Genomic DNA, 20,243 nt, shown 5'->3' on the forward strand with positions numbered 1-20,243 from the left:
TTATACTTATTACATCTTCTGCTATACAAGCTCATAGCGCAGCACAGAGTGCCACACTATGAGCTTGTAGATCGGCTTTATTTATTTTTAATCGTGAAAATATAGTTATTTCAGAGCGAACGTTTTTAACTCAAATCTTTGCTTCTGGGGGGGTGCCTGGAGGAACACCATATTTTCAGATGGGGGTCGGCGGCCAATTACATATAATCTTGGGGCTCCTTGACATGAAATATTGAGAACCACCGACATAGAAACATAGGGTTTTCTGAAAACTGTTTAGGATTTAGAAGACATTTTTAGAATCGGCCTCATCAGGTCTAAAAGGGTTAACCAAGCACTTCATATGATGCACCCTTATGTATGTTATATTATACACTGCTCATTATAGAATGTCAGACCTGGTTCGCTGTTTCTTGCTTTCTCCCTCTCTCTCTTTCCTTCTTTCTTCAAACTGCAACGATGGAACTTTCCCTAACTTTCCTACACCTGGGCTGGAAGTGATAAGGGTTTTACAAGCAATGCTGACAAGACATAGTGGAAAGAACATTTATTTCACTCCCTCATAAAAAAAAAAAGGAAAAAACAAATTTTGACAGTTTCAAGGCATTTTCAAAGCTCTGTTTACAAAATACACCATACTACCCAACTCCCCCTAAAGCCCAACTCCCCAGATCATACAGTATATCACCAGTTGTAATTCACAAAGATCTCCCTGCCTTGTTGTTGTTTGTTATCGGGGGCTAGCCTGCATCCCAACAGTCTACAGTTTCTTCCTCTCGTCCCCCCCCCCGAGCATCATAACATCATAAACCTCGTGATGATACCGCTGCGATATCTCTCACGCTCGTTTCATAGAGCATACATCAAGAAAAACAGAATGCATTGCACACATAATCAATGTGTGACCGTATTAATTTCAGAAATAACACAAGGGATGCAATCTGTCAAATGCAACCTGGATTTTAACTAGATTCTGTATGCTATAATGATCATGTTATCATGTTCAAATTGTATACAATGATCACTATCAATCAATCAATCAATCATTCATTCATTGCAGCTACAGTAACATAGTTTTGCCACCAGGTGTCACTAACTAAAAGCCACACTACTTCCATGAATTTGAAGTGCATTGTCCAATATGGCATTGTCCAGTATAGTTTTTTGTTCGTTATAGAGCGTCGCAGTCCCGCCCCCTACCATGGACCAGGAAATGATTCTCCGTTCATTTTCCTCATAGACATTTCATAAAGTATTTATTTAAAGACGTTTACGCCGCGGACAAAGCCAACTCGAGTCGTGACAAATCATGACAACAAACACAATTTTTGGGGCCGAAAAAATAATCAGAAAGAAGAACAAAACGGCAGGTTACAACACTTTTTTTGTTGTTTTTCTTCTTTGTAATTATTTGTTTGGTCCAAAATATTGTTTGTGTTGTCATGAGTTGTCACGACTCGAGTTGGCTTTGTCCGCGGCGTAACCGTCTTTAAATAAATACTTTATGAAATGTCTATGGGAAAAATGCATTGGGATTCATTTCCTGGTCCATGGTAGGGGGAGGGACTGCGACGCTCTATTGTTATCAGTGACATGTCCCCAGTGCGTGACTGACATGTCTCAGCCACGGGACATCAGAATGCCATATTAGCTCAAGGTGGTCGTTATTTATAAGTAACGTTAGACCTACAAAAATGCACAGAACAGATTTCAACAAACAGCTAAAATAACATACTTAGCAGCCGAGGATGCTCCGTTTTTGGCTTTTATAAGTTGAAAGAAGGGAACGAGGAAAGGAAGAAAGAATACTATTGAGACACAGCCATACATACGCGAGACCTGGTCGGATTACAATTTTAATATCCTTACTGCAACCAGTGCCTTCTATCATTGAGTAGTAGAATTTCATTGAAGATTGAGTGAAAACTGCCTTCAAGCCCGTTGCAAAACCAGGCCGTTTGGCAGTCCTTTCCCCATCCAGGTGTTGTGTGATGATTGGTGTTCACTGGACATGACTTTAACCCATGAGGTATCCGCTGAAAATGGTAAAAGAAAGAAGAGAAAAAGGGTCAATTGTAAGCAAATGCAGTTAATTTTATGATTAACCTATTTTGGGCGAGAACCCCTTTTGGTGTTTTAAGCATTATGTTATACATTTAGGCCTGACGTCGAAATAAAAAAAACGTTCGCTCTGAAAGAATATATATATTCAAAGATTTGTGCCGCATTTTTACGATTTTTCAAAAAATAGCAGACCTACAAGCTCGTAGCGCGCCACTCGGTGGCGCGCTATGAGCTTGTAGATCTGCTATTTTTCAATAGCTAAAGTATAGCATAATGCTCAGTTAAAACACCAAAAGGGGTTCCCGCCCAAAATGGGTTAAGCTATTGAAAAATAGCAGATCTACAAGCTCATAGCGCGCCACCGAGTGGCGCGCTATGAACTTGTAGGTCAGCTATTTTTGAAAAATCGTTAAAATGTGCCTCAAATCTTTCCGAAAATTGTCATGATTTAGAAAACATTTTTTTTTAATTTCGACATCAGGCCTAAATGGGTTAAAGTAACTTGTCGGCTTCCTCAACATTAATGGTCAAGGTGCACGCACAATCGTACGCTTCCTCAACATTAATGGTCAAGGTGCACGCACAATCGTACATCTCCTCAACATTAATGGTCAAGGTGCACGCACAATCGTACGCTTCCTCAACATTAATGGTCAAGGTGCACGCACAATCGTACGCTTCCTCAACATTAATGGTCAAGGTGCACGCACAATCGTACGCTTCCTCAACATTAATGCTCAAGGTGCACGCACAATCGTACGCTTCCTCAACATTAATGGTCAAGGTGCACGCACAATCGTACATCCACAGATTTCAACAGGTGCAGGATCCAAAAAAGTAACTAGGAAATGAGAGAGTTGTCTACAAGCTGTAAGCTTGTAGATAAGCTATTTCATATTTATTTTATTTTTTTAACGTAGATTATGAACTTTTTTTCAACCTTGGTAAATGGTAAATGGTGCATTTATATAGCGCCTTTATCCAAGGCACTTTACAGAGATTGTGCATTACATTCACCCATTCACATACACATACATACACCGATGGCAGCGGAAACCATGCAAGGCACCAACTAGCACATCGGGAGCAATTAGGGGTTCAGTGTCTTGCTCAAGGACACTTCGACAGTAACTCTGCGGGAGCCCGGGTTCGAACTGGCAACCTTACGGTTACCATCCAGGCACTCTACCCCTGAGCCACCGCCGCCCCTTGAACCTTGAAACGATGACAAAATAATTGCGATTATCTCAAATCATTGCGAGTAAACGATTCTGTAATAACTGTGACAGACCTAGCAGGAAGACATTTTTTATGTCTCCTTGAATGCCAGAGGAGAGTTGGTAATCTTGACCTCACGCTGCTGCAGTGGGAAGACCTTTTGGATATTACAGGTGTGAACCTGTATATCCAAAAAGTCACTTAACCCATTCAGGCCTGACGTCGAAATAAAAAATAAAAAGTTTTCTAAATCATGACAATTTTCACATTTTAAAGATTTTTCAAAAATAGCAGACCTACAAGTTCATAGCGCGCCACTCGGTGGCGCGCTATGAGCTTGTAGATCTGCTATTTTTCAATAGCTAAATTATAACATAATGTTTAAAACACCAAAAGGGGTTCCCGCCCAAAATGGGTTAATGGTTAATGTGGTTAAACGCTAACGTGACATGGATGCGTTCCAGGTCTCAATGGATTAACCCATTAAAAAAAACGGGAAAGCCGATTTTTGAGTTGGCTATTCATAGAGAGATGACTTCCGCACACCCGGTAGGCAATTTGGAGCAGGTGTGATGGTGACGAGGCAGACAACGTAGGAGAAAGAATGGACACCCGCACACCGCCACTTGCTAGGTTCAAGAGCATTTTAAAGAGAGCAACGTTTTGGTCTTGTGACCCCCCCCCCCCCCCAGATTCACTTTTTTGAATAGAAACAAAGTACGTCAAAATTATTTGGGGCAGCAGTGGCTCAGGGGTAGAGTGACCGGATGGTAACCGCAAGGTTCCCAGTTTGAACCCTGTGGGCTCCCCCAGAGTTAGTGTCGAAGTGTCCTTGAGCAAGACACTGAACCCCTAATTGCTCCCGATGTGCAGGTTGGTGCCTTGCATGGTTTCCTCTGGCATCGGTGTATGAATGTAATGCACAATCTCTGTAAAGCGCCTTGGATAAAGGCGCTTTATAAATGCACCATTTAAGAGAGTGAGACTCACGGTAGTTTCATCCTCATGAACACCCTGGCCATGAAGAAGCTCAGCAGAACGCTGACGAAGCCGATGAAGAGCAGCAGGAAACGGTTGAGCTTGGGAATGTTGGGCGCGTTGGAGCGATCCAGGATGATGAAGCCCAGGCCTCCCATGGTGAAGAGGAAGCTGGACGCCAAGCCTTCCATGATGTACTGGCCATTTACTCTGTCAAACAACAAGGCAGATTGTGTATTAGATCATATCATGCATGTTTAACCCATTTAGACCCGAGGACGATTCTACGAATGCCTGCTAAATCCTGACAGTTTTCTGGAAAACCATGTTTCTATGTCAGTGTCCTTGACATTTTCATGTCAAGGACCCCCAAATATATATGTAATTGGCAGCCGACCCCCATCTGAAAATATGTTGTTCCAGGGACCCCCCAGAAGCAAACATTTGAGTTAAAAATGTTCGCTCTGAAAGAATATACAGTACGTATATTCAAAGGTTTGCACCACATTTTCACGATTAAAAAAAAAATTGCAGATCCACAAGTTCATAGCGCAGCACTCGGTGCCGCGCTATGAGCTTGTAGATCTGCTATTTTTCAATAGCTAAAGTATAACATAATGCTTAAAACACCAAAAGGGGTTCCCGTCCAGCTAGATCAATATGTTATCTCCCCAAAGTAACATGAATAAACACAAATATTAATTTAAGGCATGTGGGTGGCTTGTTGTTTGCAGATTTCAACACCCTTCAAAGACCCTTTAAGATTACAACTAAACCAATTCAATGTGTCAAAGTCTCAAAGATAAAAACAAAAACAAATAAGCAAAATATCCAGTGATGAACTCTGCATTTTCTTAATTACTCCTCAATCAATGCCTTTAATGTACGTCATATGGGGACAAATACAATGCAACACTCTCTTACAGCCTTACACTAGCCGATTTTTTTCAATCTGAAATCTGATAGCACCACACACTACAGGATAATCGGAGCGGGCAGAGCAAATATCAAACATTCTTGATGTTGATCGGGCCGATCCCAATCGCGCTTTGAGCGGGCGGGCACCCCCCGAGCGTCAAAAATGCCCGATTATCAGCTAGTGTAAGGCCACCTTCAGTGTAGTCTTGCGGAAGTCTGACATTGTAGTCAAAGTGTCAGAGAGCGATCATGAGTTCTCTGCTCAGCCAAGCAGGGGTTTTAGGATGTGTCCTTGCAGGGACGTGCAGAGTAGAGTAGAGTAGCCCCCTTTTTTTTTAAACTAGCTCCTTGCCACTCGCCCTACACACTTCTACTTGGTTTGAGCATAGATATATAAATCATAGAGACGGCACTGGATGGGAGGGGAATCCCAGTGCCATCTCTATTATTTATATATCTATGCTCAAACCAAGTGGAAGTGTGTAGGGCGAGTGGCGAGGAGCTAGTTTAAAAAAGGGCCTTAGAGAGGCAGGGGCTGAAATCCCCTAAGAGGGCACTTTTGGACAAAAATAGCAGATCTACAAGCTCACAACGCGTTGCAGCGAGAGCTTGTAGATCAGCTATTTTCGGGGCGCAACGCAGAACTCTTTAGCTAGTGGAAGATATGGTGTACGACATGGATTTCTAAAGAAATTTGTTCAACGCAAAATGCTGCGTCCAAGTTCAGGAGACTTCGGGAAAAAAAGCAATTCTCCTGAATGCTGCCTTCAGGTATGGCATGGAAAGGAAAGGAGTGGCATTTGCATTTCTTTCACCATGTAGTAAATGCTGCATTCGTGGTCTGGAAAGGGCAGTTGTTTTACAGACGGGTAAAAGGGCAGGGGCTGAAGCCCCCTATTTGAGGTCTATGTGTGCACGTCCTTGTGTTCTCTGACTCACTGACCTGTAGGCCAAAAAGGCGACTGGCCGCTGGTGACCGTGCTCATCTGTCATCGAACCCACACTCGGTGGTTCCACAATGACGTCGTAGATGATTCCTGCAGAAAATAAATCAGAGCCAGACATTGCATGAGGATCACACTATGTATTGTACAGTATGTGTGCTGCTTATTTATATATTTAATGTATTTTTTTTTTACCTAATACAAATCAACCAATCATCAATCAATAAAAATCTACTTAGACATCTAGCTAAGTAGGTTAAAGGCTATATAGAAGTGTATATTTGTACGTCTCTAAATGTTTTGATGAATTGAACAAGGTGGTCCCTCTTGTAAACAAGTGTAATGCTTTATTGGGTCGTCCACTCACAGTTAACAGTCTTTGTATTGAGTTGTGCTTGAAATGTACTGTAATTCTGCAAACTGTTAATAAATATTTCAATCAATCAAAGCTGGAGCCCATTGATCTTGTGTATAATTAAAATGGGCAGTTCCAACAAATCAGACTGAAATACAAATTTTAGGAAGATCGCTTCAAAATTACATTGGGCAACTAGCCCACTGCAGATCAATTCAAGACCCTCGTAGTATTTTATAGATAAAATACGAGTCTCTTGATCTATCTAAAGGCCATTAGACTACCATGATTTAATTTTGTCCATATAGCCTGCCGGCTCTCTCCCATCATCATAAAAGCACATAGCCTTTTGGGATTCTGTTTTATTATAAAGACACACATACCGAAGTCTCTTTTTGTATTAACCTAGAACATGGGTTCCCAAAGTGGGGTCGGCGGACCCCTAGGGGTACTTGAGGGGTACCTAGCTCAATTAGAGATGGTTAGGAACCAAATGGACCCTTATGGGTCTGTACACTCAGTTAAATTAACAGTGATTTTACAATATAAATTGGGGGTCCCAGAGATAGAAATGCCATTAAATGGGGGGTCCATAGCCTATTGCATGTCAAACTGGGGGTCCTTGAAATTAAACGGGTTGAGAATCACTGCTAGAACCGTAAAAATCTTCTCTAATGGGGGTCCCTGTCATGTCTTTTCAAATGGGTGTCCGCGGGCTAATGAGTGTCATTTTGGGGGTCCTTGACGTGAAAAAGTTTGGGGACCACTGACCTAGAACAGCTAGCTTTGTTTGAATCGCATTTCAAACAAATCAAAGTCAACGGACAACAACCTGCAGTTCTATTTCAACAATGAATCATGGAGGCACATGAATCATCAACAAAGACACATTATTAGTAGTATCAATTCAATTCAAATGAGCTTTATAGGCATGAGAAAACGTACGTTTACATTTGCCAAAGCAGAAATGGAACAATACAACCAAAACAAAACAATGTATTTACAAATAAACATTGTATATAAATAGGAATTAAAAAAAAAAAAAAAAAAAGGTGTAAACAGAGTATCTCCTGTATGTAGCGTTATATAGTTAGCATCTTACCTCCAGTGATGAGAAAGTAGGAGACAATAACGATAGCATATACCGTCATTGCAGAGGGCATGTGCAGCCAGGACGGTTTCTTTAGCTTGATGTTTGGACATTCTAGCACAGCGAACGGCATACCGTATATGGACTCCATGGCTGATTTATTATTTTAAAAAGCCCAAATAACAAAAATAACACGTCTTGTTTCGGGTTGGAGTCTTGAGTTCGCAGCAGCTGAGTTGACGTGTCCAGGAAGCTCTCAGGGTCCTGTTTGCTACACCTCTAGTGTAAACACGGGATTCAACGTTGCAGGTTTGCAACTTGCATCCGATCTAGAGCGGATACGGAAACGGACTGTGTGCGTGCCTATATACTCTATGGTGCGTGCACGTATGTCTACGTTTGAATTACCGGATGTATATACGCGGGCTCCTAGACCGGATCTAAAATGTAAGCCGTTAATAGAAACCAGACTTTGCACATTGTAGTGCTTACAGGAAGCCCGTAGACATTTAAACCATGTGATAGACTGCTTATTTTTACAAAACCAAAACGGTGACCTTTCATCTGAAACCACCATTCTATGTGAATTTTATACGCAACTCAAATACAAGTAACATCAGCAGTTTCACGCGCTTATTTTGCACGTCTGCAAGGACCTTGGATGTTTACGTCACAATTGTGCGACACAAGTGACAATGAGTAACATAATATATTCACAAAATTGTGTTTAAGAGATCACCCTCAGGTTTATACATTTCAAATCGCAAGTTGGCAGGGATGCTTTAAAATATATCTGCTACTGGCAAATTTTTACAGTGTACAGACAAATTAATTTGTGTAATGTACTAGTTTCTGGATCTATTCTAATAAACCATTATGAAAATACAGGTTTCAAGACATGGTTCCGTGGTCAAATATAGGCTATACCTTTCAAAGTTAAAGGCTTGACTAGATTTTAATACCTAGATGCATCTCAACAACATTAACCAGTCATTACCTTATAGCATGGCAATCAATCTTAAAATACATTGCCAGATTTCCCACTTTAGGACTATATTGTTATTTTACGCAAAAACATTCACTCAATAATCAATACCATTTGTCATGACCAATTACAAGCACACAATTGGCTAGAATGGGGCCACAAAGAATTAAGATTGGTATTCACTCACTGGAACAAGGAAATCCAAATAGAAAGACTGTTTATTGACATTAGGTCACAATGAAATTAAATGAAAGACAACCAAGTATTTTTGTGAACAACATGAACATCTTTTATTTCAATACAAATACATCTATTTGGATTTCTGGCTCTGTGCCTGTGCCTTGAGCACCTTGACCACGATCTTCTGCTCCTCAATCAAGAAGGCCCTCTTGATCCTGAAAAGACACAAAACAGTTTAAACTTCCTTGCAGTTGACATCCAGAACAAGTCATTTTTTCTACCACTTATCAACTTGAAATCATTGAATGACTTGCTTAGTGAAGAAGAGGGGTGTCTTCAATTCAACCCATGTGTGAGGTCACAGGACAGTATGTAAATGTGCTAGATTAGATGTGTTTGAGACATACTGATCATGATGTTTGAGAATGAGTTCAGATAATTTGATTCTGATTCAAGGTAAACTTGAAGAGAAATAGCAAAACAAATTGCAACACTGGGTGCGAAGGCATGCAAATGATGCAACTTTCATCAAATCTAAAAATTATAATTCCTCTGCACGGGAACCCCTTTTGGTGTTTTAAGCATTAGTTTATACTTTAGCTATTGAAAAATAGCAGATCTACAAGCTCATGGTGTGGCACTGAGTGCCACGCTACGAGCGTGTAGATCTGCTATTTTTTTTATTTTTTAAATCTTGAATATGTGGCACAAATCTTTGAATATATTCTTTCAGAGTGAAAATTTTTAACTCATATTTTTGCTTCTGGGGCGGTCCCTGGAACAACATATTTTCAGATGGGGGTTCGCAGCCAAATACAGATAGTTCTGGTTGAGCACCACTGACAGAAACAGGTTTTTCAGAAAACTATGGGTTTAAGACTTTTACGTGTGCAACCCAAATAATGCCATTATGGGATGTACGTAAAGAAAAGGGTATTCCATTGAGTGATAAATGTAAATGTTCCTCCTACCTGTCTCGGACACACTTTGCGCACATGGAGCCTCCGTAGGCCCTGCTGACGTGCTTCTTGGTCTTGCTGAGCCTCATCAGAACCTGAGGTCTCACAGCCCGGATCTATAAGACACAAAGCACATCCATGTTGAGAATAAGGTGGTTGTTCGGATTAGTAGAGCTGATTGAATATGCGATTTGCACATTTGAACAGCTCTCCTGCAGTTTGCAAACACATGCACACAACATAATGCAACTTTGTGGGATCCACTTCACAGCTCATCTCTCCATCCCACTGTCAATATCATGACATCCCTCAAATAAACAAGTTATCACACACGACCAGATGGGTCGGACAGCACCAACACCCAGTTCTAGGCTAGCATGAGCAATGTTTAAGATTTTGCACAGATCAAATTGTACAAATTAATGTAATTTTACAGTAGGTACCCCTTTCCACTGTAAGATGAGATGCAGAGATGTTTAACACTTGCAGTCCTGCGCATATTTAAGGACAATTTAAATTCACCATTTAAGCATACACGGCCATCCTACTTTGCCCTGCTGCTACATTATGAAATAATCTGCTGAAACATTCTAGCACACTTAGCAATTCTGCAGACTTGTACACATTGCTAACAAACGTTGACCAAGTATTTATTAGTGTTGGGCTAACTCTTAAGACACCAGACGGGGGCAGAAGTTTCAACAGCAGCAGCCTGAAGCATGATATCTAGTCCAGTGCAGTGGTGCATGCACCCCTTGGGGCGTGCGGACGCCCTCTAGAGGGTGCGTGACATTAAAAGAGTAATGGTGGTTTTATGGTGTTATTTAGCACAAACTGCAAAATAATTTAATTTTCAGCCAAATATGAGACTGAGGATTGAGGGGGCGTCAGCTAGGTCAGGAGGTAACGGGGGGTGCACGGCCAAAACAGTTTGGGGACCGCAGATATTCTAGTCTATGCTGATTTGACAGGTGTGAGCTCTTCCATCGGCACAGCTGACACCTTGATAAAGGCATTGATTTACCTTCATGGTGGAGTACGAAGTACTGACCATCAAAGCAAAGCAAAGTTCTTGGTTTACCCAGGGTGAATGGACTAAGCTCGACGAACTTGTTTACAGCCAGACCCTGCTCATAGAACATTTCATGGTAGGGGTTCAATGCCTTGCTCAAGGGCACTTCATCGGTGGTAATTTTAACGTGCCGGTCCGGGGATACGAACTGGCGAACTTCCGATAACAAGACCGCTCCGCAAACCGTTCGGCCACCGCTGCCCCGTCACAGGGTGAACACTTAGAACAGACATTAGGACTAATATTTCATGTCAGCGCATTTTAACGGGGATAGACTACCGCATGTTACTGGCTGATATAGACAATAAGCCACTCCTGACGTACTTCATGTCGGGGACCCCCAAAATGATTTGACTGCAGGCCTACCCCCAGCTAAAAATGTTGTCAATAACAACTATACAATACTTGTTTTGTTAAAATGCCTCAAATATTCATAATTTTGGAAAATACCAGACCTACAAGTTCACAATGTGACAGTGTTACGCATTGTGGACTTGAAGAGCAGCCATCTTCAAATAGTCTATGTATATAGGGTTTTAAGTTAATTTGATTCTACATTCAACTCCTTTTGTTGGAGACACCCTGGATCCGGTTCAATTACTCCTGGGGGTCCCCGGACCCCACTTTGGTGACCAACGATTTAGAAGAAAAAATGTAAACTTTCAATTTACAGTGTTGTTATCACATTAAATAAATCACTTACTCCACGCAGCCTTCCTGGGCAGATGCCACATCCTGACTTGGGAGCCTTGCCCACCTTCTTGGTGTACAGGTACACAATACGGTTTCCAGGTGTACGGGACCTGGCATGGAAAACACATGAAATCATATTTGAGTCCACACAAAAGGTATTTGGGTCCACACACACACACACACACACACATGTCCAATTTTAATTCAGAGATAAAGCAAACCAGTGTTAGCTAAATGTAAATTGCAATGAATTGAGTAGCCCTAAGCCTACTAACTGGACCCCAATGGAAACAAGCTAGAGGCTTTCTTGGGTTTAACATACTTTTGATTGAAATATTTATTAAGTTTGCAGAATTACAGTACATTTCAAGCACAAACTCAATACAAAGACTGTTAACTGTGAGTGGACGACCCAATTAAGCATTACTTGTTTACAATCAAAACATTTAGAGACGTACAAATAGACACTTCTACATAGTCAAAGAACAGAACGGGAATTCATCATAAGGGAGGTAACAAGGGAAAATAAACATACAGTGAGGGGAAAAGGGGTGGGCGGTGGGGTAGACCTTGTGTTTGAACTGTACTTTACTGACTGTGATAATTATAATTTTGTACAAAATGCTATCCAAGTATTCAATCAAATAAATCACTTACAGCCTGGTTTTGTTTGATGCCGTGTTGTAGGACAACCTGCGACGGTATGTTAGGCGCTGAACCATCTTGAACCTGATGGAAAACAACAAACAAGTTTTGCAACATTACATTAGTCTGATGCTACCGTAGCCTAAGATTTAGACTCGTAGATGTATCGATTCTGACATGATAAATACATCCACGAGTCTAAATCTTTGGCTAATGCTGCCGGTGTAAGAAAATAGCTAGTTGTTAGCAAGCTAGTTAGCCAATATTATAAAAGCCATGTTCACAATTAAGAGGCACTGCCGAAGAAAGCATGGCTGAATGACATTATTTCACACGTTGTCGGGTTACGTAGTTACTTATAAGTGCATTTTTGTCGTTTTGTTTTATCGTTTTAAACACTACGTGTGACAGTGAATGGTAAATGCATGTTTGTATCGCCGCGGACGGGAGGGAGCCACTATTTCGGAGACCCCAGAAGAACCACTGAAATTTTACCACTATCGAAGACAAGAATCCTTTAATATTGACTTCGGCACGTGCGACGTGTAGTGTTGTTCAGTACTATGGCTATTGGAATTGTTTAATTTCCTTCCAAAACGACGGATTACAATGGATTTGCGTGCAATGTTTTGTGGAGTAAAACGGGGACGCCGCCATACCTGTTGTCACAGTTACCGGAAGAGAAAGAACGAACGTCGTCGGTGTCAAAGTTGAAGTCTCCCCCCGGCCGGTATTTTTGGCAACGCTGCCCCCTGCCGTTCTTAATGTTGTATTGCATGCAGAGATTGCAGGATATTTTGTGATCCACGAAATATGGATTTATTTGTGATTGTGTGAGACTGCGACTGTGAGTATTGCTTTTTCTTTCTTTGACACTTTCTATACATGCATTATGGCAATCTAATTTCCCTCTCAGGGATAATGAAGGTTAATGTTTTGTGTCTCAATAATTAATAATAATACATTGTATTTATAACGCACTTTACATTTGACACAAATCTCAAAGTGCTACAAAGCAGAAATATTTATAAGGGAAAATAAGAATAAAAACTAGAAAAAGTGCCCTTCTGGGCACAGGTCTCCACCAGGAGGGTAGGAGTGTGTGTGATGTTTGGCAAAATGTTGTGTGTGTGTGTGTGTGTGTGTGTGTGTGTGTGTGTGTGTGTGTGTGTGTGTGTGTGTGTGTGACACAGCTTGGCCTGTTGTAGCGCCACCATGAGGCTGATTTGAAAACTGTCTCCCCATGCCTTCGGCCTGGTGGAGACAAAAAGTTAACTCTGGCAAATGGGTTCTAACCATAGGTTCTAAACCTGACTCCGCCAGATGGGGGCGGTGTTGATTCACAATTAAGTTCACAATGTGAAACCTCTTCCATCAGGTGAACGTGTTCCCCCCTGCAGATTTACCAGTGCAGTGAGTGGACCAGATAATTACCTAATTTTAAAAGCTGTGACCAGTTTACTTTAAATGGGCTTTGTTGTTGCTTTGATATCGGTCTCTGAGCTTCCTAGCCCGTCTCCGGACCCCCCGGGTTGAGCTCCTTTGGACCTACATAAAGTCATCACAATGTCAGAAACTTTAACGTAGGGTTCCGAAAGGAGCTATGAGCTTCCTTGCCCTGGACCAGGAAATGAAACCCAATGCATTATTCTCATAGACATTTCTTAAAGTATTTATTTAAAGACGGTTACGCCGCGGACAAAGCCAACTCGAGTCGTGACACAGACAACAAGGTAAGACTTTATGAAATATGTATGAAATAATATTGCTCGTTTGAAAATGAAAATGCTGTAGTTTTGTCAGTAAAATGGGCTTTGTGTGGGTGGGTGCAATATAGGGTCACCAGAGATTTCGACCCAGGACTATTCGACCCGGACCATTCGACCCGCTCTCGACCCGCTTGGACCTGACTTTTCGACCCGGACCGCGAGAGAGAGAGACAGAGAGAGACATAGAGAGAGAGAGAGAGACAGAGACATAATAATAATAATATGTACATTGATTTACCAAACAATTATTGTGTTGGTGTTTTTATTTACCAAACAATTACAAAGCTAATGGAGGCTAATGGAGGCTAAAGGGAGCCACCCACAGAGACACAGAGACACTCACATTCCTAAGGCTAGCAGCCACCATCCTCATCCCCATAGCAGAGTATGACGTTTTTTGCTAGTGGGGTTTTGTGAATAATCACATGAAGTATAAAAGTATGATATATAAGAAAAGTTATAGCTATAATGGTAATGCCTTTATTGATTGTATGCTGTGATTTGAATACACTATATTTTGTCATTCAGTCATAAAGTGACGTTCAGTCTACACATTAGCAGCAGCTCTGTGTTGTCTGACAATTATTCTTGCACTCATTTTATTCTCCCATATAGAACGACACAATGTAACATAGCTCTGTTTACACAATGCTGTACCCCCCTCCAACTGTATATGTTCCCCATCTTAAATCCTGAATATGGAGAATTAGGCATCATATATGAGATGCGAATATTATAATTGGGATTTCATTTATATTGCATATTTCATCTTACTTACATTTTGTTTACAAGGTGAACCCTCTAGGGGTTACACCGTTTGTCTGTTTTCTGTTTTTCTGTTTTGTGTGAGGACTGCGGATGAAAATTAGCATCTTTGCTAATCCCGGTGTATTTACGTTCATGTGACGTTCATTAATATGCTCTGTCCTGTCTAAATAAACAAATAAAGTAAAGTAAAGTAAAGATAATTCGACCCGGTAAAAACGGGTCGAACGGACTCGAATTTGCGGTTGGTCGAATAGTCCTGGGTCGAAATCTCTGGTGACCCAATATAGAGGGTATGCACATGCATACACAGTGAATGGCAAATCAAGCAGCCTAGTTGTCAGTAAAGTGTGTGTGTGTGTGTGTGTGTGTGTGTGTGTGTGTGTGTGTGTGTGTGTGTGTGTGTGTGTGTGTGTGTGTGTGTGTGTGTGATTAAGACTGTAAAGATTGAGACTGTAAAATGAAACAAATCTTCAGTTTGTTCAGGTATGTTGGTGCATATAAACTAAATGCTGTATTGATTCCAGGGACAGGAAGCAGAGCTTCCCCAGATGACCTGGATGGTTCATCACATCTCAAGAGAAGACCAGCAGTGATGCAGGCCGCCATGTTACCAGTGATCAAGTTACACAGAATAGGTATGACCTGTGTTACTGTAAACATTTAGTCTAATGGGTACTGTTTTAATACTGTTACTGTAAACATTTAACTATGTTCACTGTTACAATTATTAGCATGTAGATCTGTTATTTTTGGCAAGCGACAAAGCTGTGTGGAGGATTACTGCACAACACCTTGGATGGCATGTGTACAATTTAACACAAAATTATCTTCTGGGATTCCTACTAAACACTTTTTTCAGGGTTTCAACTTGGGGGGTCCTTGACATGAAAGGTGGAGGACCAACTATCCTAAGCTATGAATAAAACTATTGATCACTGTTTATTGGTAGAGTTGTCCCGGTATCAGAAAATCTGCCGATACGGCCTAAAATGCTTTTTATCGGTATCAGCGAGTATGTCGGTCTACTCTATCCCGATCCGATACCTCAAATCTTATTTTGGGGGTGGAAGTTGCGGGATTTTGGCGGAAGTACTGCTCAAGGAAATTAGGTTGACGCTTTACAAATCAGTTTACATTCTCCGTGAATGAAACAAGTGTTGTGATTGGTTGAAAAGATATCGTATCCGGGGGAAATACATCTGGCGGTCCGGACCACGTCCAGTACTATAGAATGTTTTCTCTGGTCTGTACGGACCGGTCCAATTATCCACTGGTCTGTTTGATGCACATTCTGAACATGATGGAAACCAACATGATAGACACCATACTATTGAATTCTGTTACTCCTGCATTTGGGGGGGTTCGGCATTTGCTGTGCACAGTAGGGCATTAAGCAACTAGTCGACTAGTTTACTAGTCGACTAGTAAATCCACTAGTCGACCTTGCTGGTACTAGTCGACTAGTTGATAAGAAAAAAAAGTTCTTTTTTTTTTTCTTTTTTTTCCCCCCCGATTTTGTAGGCCTCAATATCAGGTAGATTATAGTTATAGTCACCAATGTACACAGTTTTTAAATGTACAAATATTTATTTCCAAAAATAAACGTTTTTTGTTTTAAACATAAAAGGTGGTTTAACAACTAGTCGACTAGTAAACTAGTCAACTAGTAAAAATGACTAGAAGTGAATGCCCTAGTGCACAGTGCATGATACAAAAAAAAGTATTCCCAAATCGATACACAAATTATTGGCCAAGTCTGCTTCTCCCTTATTGTCTGTTGTTGAAGTTTAGTTCATGAAATTCATTCATTCCAGACCCGACAATGGAGTCCAGACTGCAGGTGAAGATGAACTCCCCAGACCCAGCCATGGCTGTTCCTGTTCAACAGGAACCTGAAAAACACCAGAACCTCCGTGAGTTTCATGGTCTCTCCGTGTCTTTGCTTTAACCACATGAACCTTAAACTTAATTCTGTCGTGAATTAGTTGACTAACATAGCAGATCTACAAGCTCACAACGCTCACACGATTTGAGCCTGTAGATCGGCTATTTTTGGCTGCTCTTGGACCACCACCAAAATTATATGTATGTGGCTGCCAACAAGTCTGGTGCCAGGGACCCCCAGGAGAGCAGATTTGTTAAAATAATTTAACGTTTTTGATATTTTTCCATTAATGTTAATTAGCTGTACACGCTCTCAGTGCAGCGCGAAATGACGCGCTGTGAGCTCGTAGATTATTCTGAGGTGAACATTTGACTAACATACTGTAGCCGATCTACAAGCTCAAATCGTGTGAGGCTCACACGATTTGAGCTTGTAGAGGGACAGAGGGAAAAAGGAGCGGACCAAGTATAGACTTCTGGGGGACCCTAGTCAACTATACAATAGAGCGTCGCAGTCCCGCCTCCTACCCTGGACCAGGAAATGAAACCCAATGCATTATTCTCATAGACATTTCTTAAAGTATTTATTTAAAGACGGTTACGCCGCGGACAAAGCCAACTCGAGTCGTGACAACACAAACAATATTTTGGACCAAACAAATAATTACAAAGAAGAAAAACAACAAAAAAAGTGTTGTAACCTGCCGTTTTTTTCTTCTTTCTAATTATTTGTTTGGTCCAAAATATTGTTTGTGTTGTCATGAGTTGTCACGACTCGAGTTGGCTTTGTCCGCGGCGTAACCGTCTTTAAATAAATACTTTAAGAAATGTCTATGAGAATAATGCATTGGGTTTAATTTCCTGGTCCAGGGTAGGAGGCGGGACTGCGACGCTCTATAGTGTGAAGTGTATAAAGTTGGGTCTGAACTTGAAGGCAGATTGATGCACAAAGCCAGCTCTTATCAGATCTATGTTTTCTACCTCAGATACCTGTCCAGACCAGGACCTACCTAAACCAAGACGTTGCTGCTGTGATCAATGTGGAAGAGGCTTCACTTCAGTTTACAATCTCAAAATCCACCAAAGAATTCATACTGGCGAGAGGCCTTACAGCTGTGATGAATGTGGGACAAAGTTCACCACAAAGTCTCACCTCAAGACACACAAGAGAATGCACACTGGAGCGAGGCCTTACAGCTGTGATCAATGTGGGGAAAGCTTCGCTGTAATGTCTACCCTGAAGACACACAAGAGAAGGCACACTGGAGAGAGGCCTTACAGCTGTGATCAATGTGGGGAAAGCTTCACTCAAACGTCTACCCTGAAGACACACAAGAGAACGCACACTGGAGAGAGGCCTTACAGCTGTGATCAATGTGGGACAAAGTTCACCACAATGTCTACCCTGAAGACGCACAAGAGAACGCACACTGGAGAGAGGCCTTACAGCTGTGATCAATGTGGGGAAAGCTTCGCTGTAATGTCTACCCTGAAGATACACAAGAGAAGGCACACTGGAGCGAGGCCTTACAGCTGTGATCAATGTGGGACAAAGTTCACCACAATGTCTACCCTGAAGATACACAAGAGAACGCACACTGGAGAGAGGCCTTACAGCTGTGATCAATGTGGGGAAAGCTTTGCTGTAATGTCTACCCTGAAGATACACAAGAGAACGCACACTGGAGAGAGGCCTTACAGCTGTGATCAATGTGGGGAAAGCTTCACTCAAACGTCTACCCTGAAGACACACAAGAGAATGCACACTGGAGAGAGGCCTTACAGCTGTGATCAATGTGGGACCAAGTTCACCACAATGTCTCACCTCAAGAGTCACAAGAGAACGCACACTGGAGAGAGGCCTTACAGCTGTGATCAGTGTGGGACAAAGTTCACCACAATGTCTCAACTCAAGACACACAGGCGAATTCACACTGGAGAGAGGCCTTACAGCTGTGATCAATGTGGGGAAAGCTTCACTCAAACGTCTACCCTGAAGACACACAAGAGAAGGCACACTGGAGAGAGGCCTTACAGCTGTGATCAGTGTGGGACAAAGTTCACCACAATGTCTCAACTCAAGACACACAGGCGAATTCACACTGGAGAGAGGCCTTACAGCTGTGATCAATGTGGGGAAAGCTTCGCTGTAATGTCTACCCTGAAGACACACAAGAGAATTCACAGAGGAGAGAAGCCTTTTGGGTGTGATAAGTGTGGAAAGTTCTTCTCTCAGTATAGATCATTAAAAACTCATCGGTGCATCAATGCTGGAGAGTGAAGCCTTCCTACTGTGACCAATCCAACACACACACACACCTGACACATTTTGTTGAATAGAGCTGTTCAATGTAATGCCTCTATGGACCACTATCTGCGCATTGCCCTGTGAGTTTTGTTTGCCTGCCTGTACGATTCTTTCAATAAACCACACTGTTCGCCTGCATCACTCTATTTGTTTCCTCCAACCTGCTCTACTGACACACAACCTGATGGTGAAGTTGAAGTCTTATTCAGTCCTTATTGCAGCAGCAAATTCACAGTCAAGGTTATGTTTCAAAACGTATTGTACAGTACTATGAATCATACTGTACACTCCTTGGGCTAAAAATGGCCATAGCCATTTGCCCAAATGTGATGAACTCATCACATTTGTTGTGAAAACGGCTATGCCCGTTTTGAGCCCAAAGTTTTTTTTTGTGCAAAACTAATACTTGCAATTGATTCCGAATCATGAATAACCCCTAGTTTGACATTTGCTATACAAGCATAATTCAAATTTGACATTTTTGCCTTATATGTTTGGTACCCCAACGTTCAACCCCTGAATTGACCATGACCCAAAATGTAGATAATCAATTTTCAATGTTCATTGGATGACAAGGATCATAAAGAACCTTCAACGATTAGGCTACTATTGCAATTTATTTTGGGTCAAATCTTAGATTGACTGGCCTACCAGTGAGAAGTTTGCCGACTTTGCAGCTTGCAAAAAGAAAATATTTAAGGTAGAAAACAAAGTTCTTGTACTTGTCTGTCTTTTATTAACATTTTATTTCAGATCAACTCAGGACTTTTTTTTTTTTTACTAATGGGTAATGTACTGTGCCCATGATCAGGATCAACCCAGACAAACAACAGTCTCAGGGGAAACTAGAAAAAGTGCCCTTCTGGGCACAGGTCTCCACCAGGTGTGTGTGTGTGTGTGTGTGTGTGTGTGTGTGTGTGTGTGTGTGTGTGTGTGTGTGTGTGTGTGTGTGTGTGTGTGTGTGTGTGTGTGTGTGTGTGTGTGTGTGTGTGTGTGTGTGTGTGTGTGTGTGTGTGTGTGTGTGTGTACAAAGTGGGCTACTCCTGAAAAGTTTAGAAGCCAATCGTAGGCAATGATGGTGGATTATGAGAAATCAAACAAACCCGTCTTGATCACATGACTATGGAGAGCACGTGTACCGATTTGCGTGAAATTTGGATAACATCTGAAGGAGTAATATTAGAAAATGTGTTTTACATATGTCAGCCTCCTGGTGGCACTATAAAGAGCAGATGTGAAAAATTCCAGGCAAAGGTTTTTCCTTGGCCTATAGGGAGTTGGTATACAAAGTTATCCACAAATCCGTGCAGTTGGAGGTAAAAACACTTTTCGGCCAGTTATAGCGCCACCATGAGGCTGAGTTGAAAATGTTCACATGGCATTTCTTCCTCGGCCTAGTGGGAATGTGCGTGC

At 41.6% G+C, this 20,243-nt stretch overlaps 3 protein-coding genes across 4 annotated transcripts; 1 reads left to right on the top strand and 2 right to left on the bottom strand.

Annotated features, from left to right (window-relative positions):
- Positions 1-532: 532 nt before the first annotated feature.
- Positions 533-8,006, bottom strand: ostc (oligosaccharyltransferase complex subunit). The gene is made up of 4 exons (XM_079491672.1): positions 7,580-8,006; positions 6,122-6,215; positions 4,273-4,470; positions 533-2,036 (listed from the first exon to the last, which is right to left on the bottom strand). The coding sequence occupies exons 1-4, from the start codon at positions 7,716-7,718 to the stop codon at positions 2,018-2,020; spliced, it is 450 nt and encodes a 149-aa protein (XP_079347798.1). The 5' UTR covers positions 7,719-8,006; the 3' UTR covers positions 533-2,017.
- Positions 8,007-8,752: 746 nt separating this feature from the next.
- Positions 8,753-12,823, bottom strand: rpl34 (ribosomal protein L34). 2 transcript variants are annotated; one of them, XM_079490671.1, is made up of 5 exons: positions 12,761-12,823; positions 12,114-12,185; positions 11,467-11,566; positions 9,704-9,807; positions 8,753-8,947 (listed from the first exon to the last, which is right to left on the bottom strand). In XM_079490671.1, exons 2-5 carry the CDS (start codon positions 12,176-12,178, stop codon positions 8,863-8,865), a joined length of 354 nt encoding a protein of 117 aa, XP_079346797.1. In that variant the 5' UTR covers positions 12,179-12,185; positions 12,761-12,823; the 3' UTR covers positions 8,753-8,862. The 2 variants fall into 2 exon arrangements, with proteins under 2 accessions (XP_079346797.1, XP_079346796.1); XM_079490670.1 differs by lacking the exon at positions 12,761-12,823 and adding an exon at positions 12,597-12,728.
- Positions 12,824-13,727: 904 nt separating this feature from the next.
- LOC306914647 (uncharacterized protein) lies at positions 13,728-18,945 on the top strand. Its single transcript, XM_079491794.1, has 4 exons — positions 13,728-13,834; positions 15,163-15,273; positions 16,453-16,551; positions 17,509-18,945. The coding sequence occupies exons 2-4, from the start codon at positions 15,231-15,233 to the stop codon at positions 18,801-18,803; spliced, it is 1,437 nt and encodes a 478-aa protein (XP_079347920.1). The 5' UTR covers positions 13,728-13,834; positions 15,163-15,230; the 3' UTR covers positions 18,804-18,945.
- Positions 18,946-20,243: the final 1,298 nt, after the last annotated feature.

This window comes from Electrona antarctica, assembly GCF_951216825.1.
Source record: "Electrona antarctica genome assembly, chromosome: 21".
Classification (NCBI taxonomy): domain Eukaryota; kingdom Metazoa; phylum Chordata; class Actinopteri; order Myctophiformes; family Myctophidae; genus Electrona; species Electrona antarctica.